At 43.8% G+C, this 15,485-nt stretch overlaps 1 protein-coding gene across 2 annotated transcripts in view; it reads left to right on the top strand.

Annotated features, from left to right (window-relative positions):
- Window positions 1-14,695, top strand: part of LOC128349198 (granulocyte-macrophage colony-stimulating factor receptor subunit alpha-like) — a 34,053-nt gene extending 19,358 nt beyond the window's left edge. For both annotated transcript variants that reach the window (XM_053305233.1, XM_053305232.1), the window contains 6 exons: window positions 402-544; window positions 1,541-1,567; window positions 5,391-5,514; window positions 7,062-7,155; window positions 10,701-10,779; window positions 12,055-14,695. In XM_053305233.1, coding sequence (XP_053161208.1) covers window positions 402-544; window positions 1,541-1,567; window positions 5,391-5,514; window positions 7,062-7,155; window positions 10,701-10,779; window positions 12,055-12,138 — 551 coding nt within the window. In that variant the 3' untranslated portion in view covers window positions 12,139-14,695. The remainder of the gene's footprint in view (window positions 1-401; window positions 545-1,540; window positions 1,568-5,390; window positions 5,515-7,061; window positions 7,156-10,700; window positions 10,780-12,054) is intronic.
- The last annotated feature ends 790 nt before the right edge of the window (window positions 14,696-15,485 follow it).

Here is a 15,485-nt window from a genome sequence, read left to right as displayed (position 1 = left end):
ACTCACCCCCACCCCACCTGGGCTCTTCATAGTTACCATGGGATTCATCTGAAGAGCAAATGTCCCAACTGTGATAGCAGGCATTTTTATGATTAGCAGGCTTGGGCACCCTCCATCTAGCTATTTGATTTGGATCTTGCTTTTCGATTCCCTGTTTGGTTGAAATCTCAGCTTCACAATAGCCCTACTGCAAAGCAATCTGAATAGCAATCGGAAGCCTCACACAGCCCTTCTGGATATCCTTAGGCCTCCTTCACCACAAAATCATGACTACAGGTCTGGCCACCACCACTCCCACAAATGTATGTTTTTCTTTCATGCTTGGGAGGTGTTGTGGAGGCACACCATTTAAACATTTATGGAATTTCACATCATATATACTACTGAAAATTTCATTCCAGAAAGGCTTGGTCCTCCACAGAATATCACTGTAAATTGCTCTTCTGGGCATCCATCAGAATGTAGGGTACAATGGATGTACCCCCCACACAGTCGTAATCTACCGAGTGCTGCTCTATCTGGCTGCTTTGAATATGCAATAAAGGTAAGAAATTGGTCTCTTTTTGTACATTACAGGGCTTTGACCACCTTTGCTAATCCTATGTGAATTGTCTATGCAGAAATTCATATCAAAATTAAAAATTCAAATTTTGAAAAATTGCCAGATTTCAAATTTATATTATATGGAATCTGGTTCCAGGGCTATTCACCAAGTTCCATCTCTACCTGAACAGATAACTATTATTTCCTCCCTTTCACTGGACAGATTTGTATGCAGAGTAGAAATTGAATCATGTACAGTACTTTCAGGACTAAATAAAGTACTAAAAGTAAGCAACAATCATTCTCTTCTAGAACCACATCCAGATGAGCAACAAATCTTAATTTGTTGAAAAGGCTAAATGTCACTTGTGGTAGCCTCTCTTGTCAAATAACACAGAACCTCCTGGCTAAAAAGCTGATAGAATGCTCCCTGAATGCAGCTAATATCTGTAGATATTGAATGAAAAGACAAATAATCCAAACAGCAGTAAGAGGAGACAGGTGAAGAGTCCAGTGGGGCCTGGACAAGTTGTAGGTGGATGAGTAGAAACAACCTCTTGCATGAGGGTGATCAGTATGAGTAGAATGTTGCGTGGAGAGCTAAATGAGAGAAGACAGTAAGATTGACTGGTGTTGCTGTGGGACTGTTAAAGTAAGCAAGGCCCTGCAGGATTAAACATGCTGCAGCATCAGACACAGTCTATCTGACAGACTGTGAGAAAAGGGGCTGGCAGGTTCAGGACTTGTAAAGAAGGTGTGTCCTAGCAAAATGTCTAGGGCCAACACTGTTTGTAATATGCATGTGGGAGGGAGGAGGGATTAGAGGAAAAGTTAATATGGAAGTCAGTTTTTAATATACCTTTAAATGCTTGCAATGCTTGCCTTCCTGGATGAGGAAGACACACAACTCAATTTGCAAAAGCAAGTACAGTTTAAGAATTTAGAAGGACGATTGGATACCAATGCAATTAACAATGCCATGTTTTTTATTTCAAAGGATGAAACCAGAAATACTACTACATGTGTAAGTATCTTTAGTTTACATCAACACAGGATATGCACACGGTTTTTAAGCAAGCACTATAGTATCCTATGCTCAGAACATCCTGAAATAATTTAATCAATTTATAGTCTAATCTATTGAGATACCCACATCTGCTTCAAAATGCCAAATGATGCTGAAAACATCCCAAAAGCTTCAAGATGGGTGTACAAATGTGTGGATGCACACAGAATGGAGCCCATTTAAAGGGAAAAGAGAAAACCTGAGTAAAGGTGAGAGGAGGTGCAAAGGCAAGACAATGACCAGGATAATAAAAACTGTAAAACACCCCTCCACATGAGGACAAATTCTTAAGAGGCATGCAGTGAGGGACTAAGAAATCTGGAAATATATCATGACAAGAAATGGCAAGGCATTAGATGCAAAAAGTCTGACTTTGTTATGGCTCCAAGTAATATATTATAATCAAGATATCTAAATTACTGCCATTACTAAGGCGGGCATTTAGAGGTCATGCGCTATAGTTGCTGAGATAAATGTTATGCTGCATTTACCAAACTAAATGACAATGAATGCTTAAACACACACATTTCAAAGGAAAAAATGGACTACAAATTTGGTTTAGGAGTATAGATCTAATTACCAGCTTTATTTGGTATGGTACAATAGTCATGGAATGTGATGTTACTACCACATCGAGTATGTTGTATGCATGGATTGAAAAGCTTTAAAAGATGTCATGACTGTAAAGAAAACTTATTGGCTGACATGAAGGAAATTACTCAAAATAGTCCCATTGAAATTAAAAGGACCAGTTAGACATTAAATTAAAGGACTACTCTGAGTAATTTTTCTTAGCCATTGAAAATAGAGACAAAGTGTTGCTTGAATTGTAAGTTTATTTCTGGGCTTATTCCTTTAATTTTTGGGTGGGTGAAGAAACATATGGCAAAGAGTGTTAATTAATGTATAATGTAAAGCAACCAAGAAGCAATGTGCATTCAAAGGAGCACATTGCATATCATAACCACGGTATTGTGGGCACGCTTGAGATGTTAAGATGTTTAACAGGATCACATAAACTTGGTTCAGGGCACAAGTCCACCCCTGTAGATGTCCAGGAGAAACAAAGTGTTGCAAAAACTTGGCCACAAAAGGCCAACTTGTTTTGTTTGGGGTTTTTTTTGTTTTAAAATGACCTTATTTTAGTCCATGAGTCAGGCCCGCAAATGTTGGCCATATCAGGGGATGAATTATCATTGTGATATTTGGCAACGTCTACCCCACTAGAGAGTAGACATAGGTGATAGCATCGCTACAGATACAGATTTGTGTTTTATCACCCCTTCTTCATCCCCAAATAATCCAGGTAACATTGCAGTTATTTTTGCACAGAGTAAAAGGTCAAGGTAAAAATGATCCAATTGTTGTACTCTTTCCATGGAGTAATCCCTGGGGAACATTCCTCCAACTTCACTTCCCTACAGTAGTTTTTGTGTCTTTCCATGGAGTAATCCCTGGGGAACATTCCTCCAACTTCACATTGGAGTTTTTGTGTCTTTAAAACTTTTAAAGGCTTTTAAAACACCAAATGTGGTTGCTGCAGGACCAATGACCAGGACAATAAAAGTATGATAACACACTGAAAACTGAAAGTATCGCAATGCTATTGCCTATTTTCCATCTTTAGGGTTGTAGACCTTGTCAAAAATCACCATGAGCATGCATCCCACCCAGATGGCAACAACCACCCCAGCTGGCTCATGCACCACTTTCATTCTTAGCATGGCCAGTTGAAGCAAACATGGGAATTCTATGCTGATGGAGTGGGTGGGGTGCACTGACAATTGCTTGGCTCCCAGTGAGAAACCAGTGCAATGAGAAGGAAAAACAAAGGAAGCCTTTGCCAAATGGGAGACTGTTTATCTATTGATCTATTCATTCATCCAATTTGTATACCACCTTCCATAAGACATCCTAAGGCAGTTTGCAAAAGTTCAAATACGGCAAAACTCCATAAAAACCACACCTACAACCTTAAAATGAGTTAAACAATAAAAACTATAAAACACAAACACCCCATAAAAATACAAACAAGCAGAAAAGCTGAGACACCCAGCAGCCCCTAAGGGGTAAAAACCTGATCAAATAAAAAGGTCTTTAGCTGTTGTTTTTTAAAAGCAGCCACAGCTAACAAAGAGCAGACATTCCCTGGGAGCATTCTAGAGCCTGGGGGCAACAACAGAGATAGCCCTGTCCTGCATGCATGACAATTTAGCCCGGCACACTGAGCAAAGGCCCCTCTGACAACCTTGGGAGCAGGCAGTCCTTCAGGTATCCAGGACCCAAACCATTAAGGACTTTAAAGGTAACAACCAGCAACTTGAATTGGATCTGGAAACAAATTGGCAGCCAGTGCAGCGCTTTCAAAATAAGTGTAATATGCTCTGAGCGAGCAGTTCCAGAGGGAACTCTCGCAGCTGCATTCTGCACCAACTGAAGTTTCCAAATATTCTTCAAGGGCAGCTCCATGTAACTCACATTGCAGTAATCCAGCCGCAATGTGACTAAGGCATGGGCAACTGTGGCCAGATCTGCCTTCTTGAGAAAGAGCCACAGCTAGTGCACTAGCCAAAACTATGCAAAGGCTCCCCTGGCCACTGCTTCCACCTGAGCACCCAAAAGCATAGCCAGGTCCAGCAATACCCCCAAACTGCACACTTGCTCCTTTTCAAGGGGAGTACAACCCCATCCAGAGCTGGCTGAAGCACCCTATCCCAGTTAGCTTTCCTACTGACCAGCAGCACCTCTGTCTTGTCTGGATTCAACCTCAGTTTGCTTGCCCACATCTAGCCCATCATCGCCCTTATTTCTAGATGAACTACTTAGGATCATGAGGAGTCTAAATAGTTCTCTCCAAATTAGGTGAGTGGGCAACAGAATGGCAAATGTGCTTCAATGTACATAAGTGAAAGGTGATGCACATTGGGGCAAAAAACCCTGAATTCAGATATATTCTGATGCGGTCTGAGCTGTTGGTGATTGACCAAGAGAGGGATCCTGGGGGGATCGAAAATCAGTGTGCTAATGTTATAAAAAAATCTATAGTGTGGCCACGTTTGAAGTACTGTGTGCAGTGCTGGTCACTGTATCTCAAAAGGGACATTGTAAAACTGCAAAAGGTGCAGAAGAGGGCAACCAGCATGATAAAGGGCCTAGAGAATGATCCTTATGACTACTGCATCTGGGCCTTTTTAGCTTAGAAAAAAGATGACAAAGGGGGAGACATGATAAGAGGTTTATAAAATTATACATGGTGTGCAGAGAGTGGATTGCATTTTCTCCCTCAGAACACTAGAACATCCCATGAAACTGATTGCCAGGAAATTAAAGACCGACAAAAGGAAGTACTTTTTCACACAGAGCACCATTAACTTATGGAATTCTCTGCCATGGGATGTAGTGATGACCATCAGCTGAATTGCTTTAAAAGGGGCTCAGGCAAATTCATGGAGGACAGGTTAATCAATAGATACTAGTCTGATGGCTATAGACCACCTCCAGGCTCAGGGGCAGGATGCCTCCAAATATCAATTGCAGGTGAGCAAAAGTGGAAGAGAGGGCATGCCTTCATCTCCTGGTTGTGGGCTTCCCAGAGGCATCTGGTGGGCCACTGTGTGAAACAGGATGCTGGACAAGAGGCCTTGAGCCTGATCCAGGAGGGCTGTCCTTGTGTTCTTATGGGTTCTGCATTCATTATTAACCTGCCCTATATGTAAAGTGAAACTCTTGTGAAACTCTGCCACTTACAAACAAATAAAGCAGACAACTATTTTGCTTTTAGACAACTAAAGAATACTACATTTGCTCTGGAGATGTAAAACACACCTTGAAGTTACGTGCACGTGGTGGAAAATATTGTCCCATATCAAAAATGTCTGGTGAATGGAGTGACCCAATTGTATTTGGTAAGAATACTGACTTCCCAACTTGCTTGTGTCTCCTGTTCCTGTCTGTCTAAATCGTTCTTAATTTCCTGCAAAACAAACAGACTCAGACTTGTTTTGCAAATATATGGAGATAACAAAGATTCTGACAGCTCCAGCTCAAACAGAGATATGCTACTTCAAATTTTTACATCCCTTCCTCACCAGTCTTTCAGACATGGATCGAATAGATTTGCACTGTTAAATGCTAACATGAAACTACTGAAGGAGGTCATCTGGAGATTTGGACTAGGATATCACCAGTACAGAGATGACACCTAGCTCTATCTCTCATATTCATTTTGCAATCCTGGGAAGGCAATGGAAGCCCTGAACTGGTTTCTGGATTGATGTCTGCAGCAGCTTCAGAATCTTCACTCTCATGCATAATTGGGACTTAACCCAGATAAGAGAGAGGTTCTGATGATATCAGAACTAGGTGTACAGGCTCTTCTGGACATGAACTGACTCCTTTGGAGCGTGCAACCAATTTGGGAGTACTCCTCGATTCGGATCAGCTCTTCAGTGCTCAGGATTGCCTTTTGCCAACCTCATCTTATGTGCCACTTGACCTCAGCTCAGCCATTCATCCTCCTTTCACCTCCTGGTTAGATTATTATAAAGAGTAATGCAGCTACTATATTCAGACCCAACCCTACAAAGCCAAATAGAGCTTTATGGGGAAAGTGCTGGAAAGGGCTCCACTTCTCAGTAGTCCCTGTGCACCTTCCCAGATGTCACTGAGAGTCTGGCACAGCTCTGTTTCTTTTTAAGGGGCTCCATTGGCACTGGGAAGAGCACCGCACTGCAAAAAGGTGAGCAGTAGTCACCTCCACATGGTGCCAGGGCCGCTGTGGGGATTGAGCTGAATATTTACACAAGCCTAGCGGATACTTTGGTCCTGAAGGGCCAGCAGAGTGGATCATGGAACATCTATCAGTTTCACTCTTTTTTGTTGTTTCTAGCCTCAATTCAAGGTACTGGCTTTGATCTTTAAAGCCCTTATTGACCTGAGATCAGAGTTTCTCCCATAAAAGCCTACCCCCAATAACTTTCCACTTCTGATGCTCTCCTTTGCCTTCTCCCATTAAATGCATGGTGGTAGGCTTTATTTTTATTTTTATTTTTTTAACAACAGGGCCTTTTTGGTTATAGTGTCCAAAATATGGAATAGCTTCAAATGATGCCTGGCCTCCGCATTGTTTGGTTTTAGATGGGCAGCCCAGATAGTTCTTTTCCAACAGGTTAGGGTTGTTGTTGTTTTTAGAAAACTGGTCAACATCTTGACTGGTATGGCATGTGTGGTCCAAATGCCAGTCAATGCTAGTAAGGCACTCAGTGCTAGTCTCATGCTAGTCCCTGCAATAAGAATGCAATTATTTCAGAGCAATTATTTCTCCCTGGATTTGCAGAATCAGAAGCATGTCAACAGATCTAGAGATTATTTTGTTGGACTGCAGGGCACAGCAGCATCCATTTGCCAATCCCTATGCTTGTAATTGGCATAATATTTTGTGGCTTTTTTTCAGGCACGGAACCCAACAGATTCCCCACACTTCCTTTTGTCTGTGCTGTACTTGGAACCATCATAACAATCTTGCTCCTGGTTTTTCTTTGTAAAAGGTAAAATGCCATTTTATATACATATATAAAAGCTAGCATTTTTTAATTTGTCTTTGTTTCCACATTTAACAAGTCCGTTGTCTTTGCTGAGGTTTTAAATATCTGAACACCTAATTTAAATTTGAAAACAGACCAGTGTTCTGTCTCAATCTGTAATTAACCAGATAAGAGAAGCATGTTGTGAAACCAAAGGTTTCACATCCTATTGCAGAGCAGGGGTTCACAAAAATATGTCTCCTTCCTCTACTACTAGTGTAGAAAACACACTTTGATCCTAATTGCTTGATACTCAATAAGAGATTTTGCATTGGAAATAAACATGCAATAGCTTTGATAGCTGTGATTCAGTCATGCCTTGCTTGTGGGCTTCGTGGAAGTATATAGCTGTGGAAAGGGAGATGATGGACTAAGTAGATCTGTAGTCTGAGCCAGCAGGCCTCTTAGGTTCAGTATAATGAATATAAGAATCTGTCAAAAATGTAAGATAACATGAGTATGACATTTTCTATTTTGTCTACAAATTAATTTTACAAGCGTCTTTAATTTTAAGGCGTACAGGAAGCAGAGTCATGTTGTTACTAGAGTAACCAAGAGGAAATCAAGAAAAGCAAAACATGCCAAAGTACACTCCAACTTCAGAAGTCTGCAGATTCAGAACCAAAGGCATTGACACTGCAAAGGCATTGGTGGTGGATCATTTAGAACCTCTAAGGGCCAAACTATGAGGTCATGAACCTGGGGAAGGTGGGCTGGGGGTAGGGCAGGTCAGCTGAGGAGAAGGCAGGAGTTCACCTGCTTTCTCCGGCAGATGAGCGGCCGCTGTCCTCTCCTCTGCCACGACGCACACCAACACAAGTGGTGGTGTGGTGAAGGTAGACGCTGGGAGTGGGAGTGGCAGCTGCTCCTTCTCCCTGGGTTGCTGCCGCAAATGGCGGTGGGCCAGGGGGAAGCCATTTAATTCGGCGGCAATTGCCCAGACAATTGCTGGCTGAGGTTAAGCAAACCTTGCCTAATTGCCAGGTATGAAAGTAGGGCTTGGTGCGGGTGCAGCACTGGGAGTGATCTCATTCTCAGTGCTTCACATGCACAGTCTAAGCCAGGCTGGGCTGCCCTAACTAAGGTAAGGCTGCATGTGTGAATACCCTTTACATGTTACTTTAAGCCTGTAATTAGGGCTGACATATTAATTTGTGGAACTATGATCCAGATCAAGACCATGGCATGAAGGGAAGGAGAGCTTTAACCCTTTGCACCTGATCCTCATGGCTATTTGCCCCAGGAGGTAATCTCCCACAGGTGCCAAATAACAGACTTAAGGTAATGTGCTCTTTAGCCCCAAGAGTCAATAGAGTTCATGCCTTCCCAAGCAACCATCTACTACCTGACCTGCCTTTCTTCAGTGTTTTGGAATGAAACGGGAAAATGATATATAGAAATGGACACCAATATGCACAGTAGACAATAACATTGAACTTACAGTATTCCTGGACACTTCCCCCCCCCACCGCCCCGAAAAGCTGCAGTAAACAGTTCCTTAACATAGTTTGATAGTTTAAATCTAAGCGTTCTGCTATTTGTGGAACCCAAATCCATGACAAATTGAGGTTGTTCACATGACCGGGCAGGAGGGGCAGTGGGCGGGGGAGGCTAGTTGCACTCACCTCCATCCCAGATGAGCACTGGACTCCTGGTGGGAGTGCAGACCACACTCCCAGATGAGCTGCGCTGCATCCTGGCCCCTGGATATCCACAGTGCACCATGTGTGATGCATTGGAGGATTCCCTCAAGAGATGGGTGCTCTAGGTACCTGTCTCTGTGACCACTGGGGCTGAACATAGTCCCCATGAACTCACAATCCTGGGGTCAAGTTAAGGGCTCGCTTAGCTTTTAACCCTGGCTAAGAGTCAGATTTCAAAGCGGGGCTAGGCAGGGCTGTGCCCAATCCCAGCAGTTCTCACATGCAGCCTAACCCAGGTTGGGCTTTCCTAGTGTGGGTTAGGGTGAGAGGCTATTCACATGGTCTGCAAAAAATCTGGCTAAGGGAGCCTAGCCCGATTTTTGCAGCCCATGAGAACCACCGGGCTCGGCTGCGAGCCCAGTGGTTCCTAAGCGGGTCACCCACTTCTGTAGCCTGGTGCTTGAACCGGGTTTGTGGAGCGAGTGCGCCGCAAACCCAGTTTTAGCAATCGTGAGTTGCCGTGGCGCAGCTACTCACGAATAGACCCCTGGAGGGAAGGTGAAAAGCCGCCTCCCGATTCCGGGGGTCTCTCCAGCATGCCCTGCGCACTCACGCAAGGCATGCTGGATCTTCCGGAGGCTGATCGGCTCCACTCCCCCCAGCACCTGCCCAGAGCAGACTGCCCAGAGCAGACTGTCTGCTCGTCCGCTCGCCCTCCCCAGGCAGGTCTCTGTGATCATGAGACCCATCTCCTTGTCTCAGAATAGCCCCAATATTATGTATTTTATTTATTATCATACCGTTTCTGCAAGGAACAGACCACAATATTCATAAACCTTCTCTTCTGCCCCCAGAACAACTCTGTAAGAGTAGGCTATGTTGAAAGGAAATAACTGGCCAATGGTTGTCATCCAATGAAGTTCATGGTCTCCCTAGTGAGATTTACAGTAGATTGTATGCATGCTGTTGGATCTCTGTAGTTCTCCAATACATGCAACTTTCCATGTACAGGAGGGGAGCGTTTGGCAAGACACTGGAGCATGACTAGGAGGAGAGTTGGACTTGTGGTAGCAAGCATGACTTGTCCCCTTAGCTAAGCAGGGTCTACCCTGGTTGCATATGAATGGGAGACTTGATGTGTGAGCACTGTAAGATATTCCCCTTAGGGCAGGCCTGCACAACATAAGGCCCGGGGGCCAGATTCGGCCCGCAGGGACTATTTCACTGGCCCCCAGGTATCCAGCAGCAACACAGGAGTGGGAAACTGCCTTATAGCGCCATCCTGTGCATGCTTTCTCATAAATATCCTCCATGGTGTACCCAGTGAGGCTTACTCCCATGTAAGCAAGCCTAGCATTACAGCCTGAAAGCAACAACAACTTAGGGAGAGGAGAGGACTTAGCATTTGTTTGGGGCTGGCATGCACTCCAGGGGCCCCACTGGTTGAGCAGGGATGGGACCTATTCTCTGGCCACTATCCCTGGTTAAAACTTTGGGTCCATTGACAGGAGGAGTAGATCCACAAGTAACTAATAATATATATATTTTAATTTTAATGTAATCATGTGTTAAATGTCTGACCTTGTCCCCTGCACACCAAGTTGTGGATGGTTCTGGCCCACCAGGGCATTTGAGTTGTGCAGCCCTGCCTTAGGGGGTGGAGCTGCTCTGGGAAGAGCAGAAGGTTCCAAATTCCCTCCCTGGCATCTCCAAGATAGGACTGAGAGAGATTCTCCTTGGTTCTCCTGCTACCTTGGAGAAGCCACTGCCAGTCTGTGTAGACAATAATGAGCCAGATGAACCAATAATCTGACTTGATATATGACAGCTTCCTATTTTCCTATAACTAATTATTTCTTCCAACAGGTACAATATTTGGCAAACGCTAGCTGCTCCAATTCCACAACCAAAAATCATTCTTTATCAAGATGAAAAGAATATGGAGGTGAGCTCTGTTGGTTTGAATATAATGATCTATTAAAGATCTGTTAAAGATAAATAAAAAAGTGAATAGGATTTTTTAAATTCACAGATTAATTGTGACTTACATGCTGAGTGCCATTAAATAGCTGGTCCTGCACATCTTGCATTGCATTGGCATTAATGATGTGTGATGGTTAGTACAGATTAAGGGTAGAATTTTGTCTAGACCAGTGTGATGTTTTCACAAAGATCTCTAGAAAAATTGAATCTATCCAGTGCTATGTGAATTCTATGTACTTTTTAAGCTCCCAGAAACTTTCCAACCTTTTTTCAAGCCTATTCTTTCAACTGTAAGAACAAATATATGCAAGATTCTAGCCTTTGGGGCTGTGAAATACACTTGGAATACAAGCCAAGATCCTCTAGGTGCTGAATTCTGCAACCCAGAACAATATTTCTGCTTGAGTGCAGACTGGCCTGATTATATAAAAAGTACCTACATACATGTCATGCAAACAGGAATGTTAGCCTGATGCTCTTAACAGCCTTGAGAGTCTTTAAGTAAAAGATTTGATACATATATCTATTAAAATATGTTTTAAAACATTTCCTATTATCCTGCTTTTCCCCAAGGAGCTCATGATGGGATTCAGGGCCTACCCTCCCGCATTTTATTGTCACAGCAAGCCTGTGAGGCCCATGGCCAACACGTGAGCATCAGTCTCTGAGTTGGGAATTGAACCCAGATCTTCCTGATCCTAACTGGGTCAATATACCTCCTCATCTACTTCACAGAAAGACCTAACATGTCTTCCCTGCCTTTCCTCCTAGACCCTACTAATTTTATTAACACTCTAGTGGTAAGAAGAGTTGCTTAAAGAATTATCTTCTAAAATAGGAAGGTACTTTCATATTAATATAACCGGAAAGTTTGAATCCTAAGCTGACATTCAGAAATAGGGCTGCCATCAAAGCCAAAAGACATACATCAAAGGCAGACTGTCAACTCTCACATCCTTCATTTTCTAAAGGGTTAATAAGAGAAGATCAATATCCCAAGCGCTTTGTTTCTGCTCAGAACTGGAGAAGCATCTGGTGTGGGCCACTGTAGGAAACAGGATGCTGAACTAGATAGGTCTTGGGTCTGATCCAGCAGGGCTGTTCTTATGTTCTTACTACTGTGTATGTCAGTAGAATTCTTTTAGGAGCTGTGATAGAAATGAAGTTGAAATTGTTATGATGCTGAGAATTAAACTAAGATTATTTATCTCTCCCACTTTTTTTTTTTTTTTTTTAGAAAGCATATCTGGACCCAGTAGCAACAGCAGATGAAAAAATAACCGTTTTTGAAGTCATAACAGACAGCTGCAAAAAAGCATGAGGCATTTTCCTCAACAAGCTACACTCAGCAAATTAAATAAAGTTATATCTTTCTGTATCCCTTCCTCCCAAACTGTGTGCAATGCAACACAGCAAGGAGTGGGCATCCTATGCAAAGAACATCTGAAGGCAGCAGCTGCTGTATATATATTCCCCCCTGCTTTGGCATGTGGTCAACAACAGGAGTAAGCCATACCCCAGCACAGCATTTTTCCAGTGGCTGTTGCTGGCTTCTCCCTTTTGTTTCTTCTACCTGGAAGCCCTTTGGTGACAGGAAACCAGATTACTACTGTGTAAGCCATTAAGAACATTTTCAGGGCAATACAGTATATAAATGATAGAAGATGTGTCTTCTTGTTGCACACACAAATGGGAAGGACGAGAGAGAGAAGCAGCAAGATGTATACACTTGGGCATAAGTGGTGGTTGAGCACCACTACCCAACAGATTACCTGGTGTGGGTTGGAAGAGCTCCTAGCGAGGAAGTTTAGAAGGGTAAGTTAAAACAACACTGAGGGAGACTGCAGGGGTTCCATGGTCTTGTGACTGGAAGGCATTTCCATACAGGCGGGGGCACACTAAGATAACTTGGGCAACCAGACCACCCAGCCGTGAACCCCCTTCCCCCCCCCATGTGAGGCCCAGCAAAACTTCCTTTGGGGGGCCCGACCTGCCAAAGCTCATGGTCACACTGGTGTCACGGGCTTGTGGCGATCTCTAAACTGCACAGGTGTGCCTCGTAGTTGTTTCAAGATGCTGGCCCGAATGAATGGGCTCAGTGTCGTTCCTGCTCACACCCCACCGCCACCAGGGGAGGGGGAGAGAAGGGAGGACTGCTTCCCTCCCCACCCCACTCCCAGCCACCCCTCAGCAGTGGCCATTTGGAGGCTCCACTGGACCTTGGAGGACAGGACCGGGTCCCCAAGGTCTGGGGGGTTAGTGCGCCTTTGTATACAGATAGGGATCAGTGCTCAAAATACAGGGGGCCAGGCTTTCTTACCTTCTGTGCTGACCTTCAACAAGCTTTCAGAAGACTACAGGGCAGGGTAACTTAAAATGAGGTGGGATGGGGGCACAAGAGGTGGGGCCTAGATTTCACTTAGGGTCCCTTCCCTTTTCACTTCTATTTTGAGCGCTGACGTAGGGGCTGATTTTGGACAATCCTCCTTTGTGCTAGAACCTGTGGCGCATGGCAGCTTGTTTCTGGGAAGAACAGATTTTTCAGGGGGATACAAGTGGCTGCAGAAATTTCATTATGTTCACAAAAGGGAGACCTAAAACCCTGATTTCTAATGAATTCCCCCCCCCAACATAAAGGTAAAGTTGTACTGTTGAGTCAGTGTTGACTCTTGGTGACCACAGTGCCTTGTGGTTGTCTTTGGTAGAATACAGGAGGGGTTTACCATTGCCATCTCCCACGCAGTATGAGATTATGCCTTTCAGCACCTTTCTCTATCGCTGCTGCCAGATATAGGAGCTTCACATAGTCTGGGAAACATACCAGCGGGGATCCAAACCAGCAACTTCTTGCTCCCTAGGCAGGTTACTTACTCCCTAGGCAGGTTACTGCGCCATGCTTTCATGCTATTCAGTGTAGAAATTGTTTTCTGAAGATAAACACTGTACCAGAAACAAGTTGCTTGTTAGCAGAGTGATGAATCACACGTACTTAGTGAGCCCTTTCTGATGATTGTGTGAGATGGCTTGAGGGCGGGAAGGGAAGTTTCTGGGAGGGAAGCTCGCCTTCCCTGCAGACGATCGGGGGGGGGTGTGTCTGGGCGTGCAGATTGCTCCACGAGGTCTGGGCACCCAGTTGGTACGGGGCTGCCATGGGCAGTGCAGAGGTGCAGGGGATGGAATGCATCATCCTGGCCCCCGGAAATCCCACAATGCACCGTGTAGTGTAGTGCATTGTGGGGGTCTTCCAAGCACAAGACGGGCGCCCATCAGTGATTCAGTGTCAGCTGAAAGCAATCCTGCGAGTGCTGACATGCAGTCAGGTGAAAGAGGTTAAGGGAGTGCTCGTTTAAGAGCATGGCTTCTTAGCCGGGTTTGCTGCTGAGGCACTGCACAGAGCCAGTCGGCTCCCAGCGGTTTCCATGGGCAGCCAAGCCTGGGCTTATCTGCCCCAGCCCAGTCTTGGCTGCTCGTGAGAACAGCCTCAGGAACGTAAATACAAAACTACATTAACTCTGCTCACGTATATATACATCTGAATTTCTTCTGCAAACCAGAAGTGTATATGTAATCAGCAAACAATCCCACGGCCAGGTCTCCACTCCCCCACTATGTTTTGTATGTGCTACTCCATATGCTGAAGTCCCCTACTGGCAACCCCACAGTGAGGATCAGGAAGAGAGGGACTCACAGGATTGCTGGGTATACTTAATTGCATGTATGAGGAATGACCTAGATTGTACCATTATCTTTAGAAGGAAAATGTATACAAAAGGTTTTAAAGATTGGCTTGGCGACTATTAATAAGAACACTGTATACATAACCAGATCTGTCAATAAAAGGGCTACAAAAGCTGTTTCCCATATTGTACCGCAGTATGTAAGAGCAATTAGATAGCAAAGTAGATGACTGCAGGATATACATACTTTTCCTCCTGAAAATAAAAATACATTTTTGAAGTAGCTGTAGTTCAGCTGAATGCTTCCTCTCACTGAAGTCTCAGTTTTGGTGGCACTTTCCCTACTTATGAACCAGTGCCCCCTACTGGGCAGATTTTTAGTCATATAGTAGTCAAGTCATCTTTATTGCAGCAACTCCTAAGTAAACACGGCACAGGCACTCTAATTAGGTCCTTTATGTCAGCTATATTACCCAGAAGCCAAGGCATCTATTAGTTGTAAGTTTCAAATAGAAAACACTTAATGCACCATTTTCCATCAGTCTATAGTGTTTTTCCAGAAAACGTTATCAAGCTCTAAAGTTTGTATGTAGTTGTTGAGTATGGCTAAGAGGATATTAAGTTTGAAGTAGGAAATGTCTTCAGGAAAAATGGAAAACAAATGCATGCCTCCATTACATACCAAGTGCAGCTTTTCACTACAGCAAATATTTCCAGGCACAACAGCTGCACAGGGATTCATAATCTTTTGAAATTACAATATTCTCCACTTGCTGGTTGTTTGTTCTAGGTTTTGTTTTGTGATTAGACCATTATCTGATTTTCATTTAATCTTCTTTTATACATAGATGAGCATGTAGCACCTTTTTGGCTTGGCAGACAAAGCTTGTATATTTATAATATTTCTATACTGCCTGACATGTATCCCTAGGTGGTGTACATAATCCACCTAGGGATGTACATTTAGGTATAGCCCAATGGCGTACATATA

This window comes from Hemicordylus capensis, chromosome 3 (genome assembly GCF_027244095.1).
Source record: "Hemicordylus capensis ecotype Gifberg chromosome 3, rHemCap1.1.pri, whole genome shotgun sequence".
Taxonomy (NCBI): domain Eukaryota; kingdom Metazoa; phylum Chordata; class Lepidosauria; order Squamata; family Cordylidae; genus Hemicordylus; species Hemicordylus capensis.
This window is presented reverse-complemented; position numbering and strand designations above follow the sequence as displayed.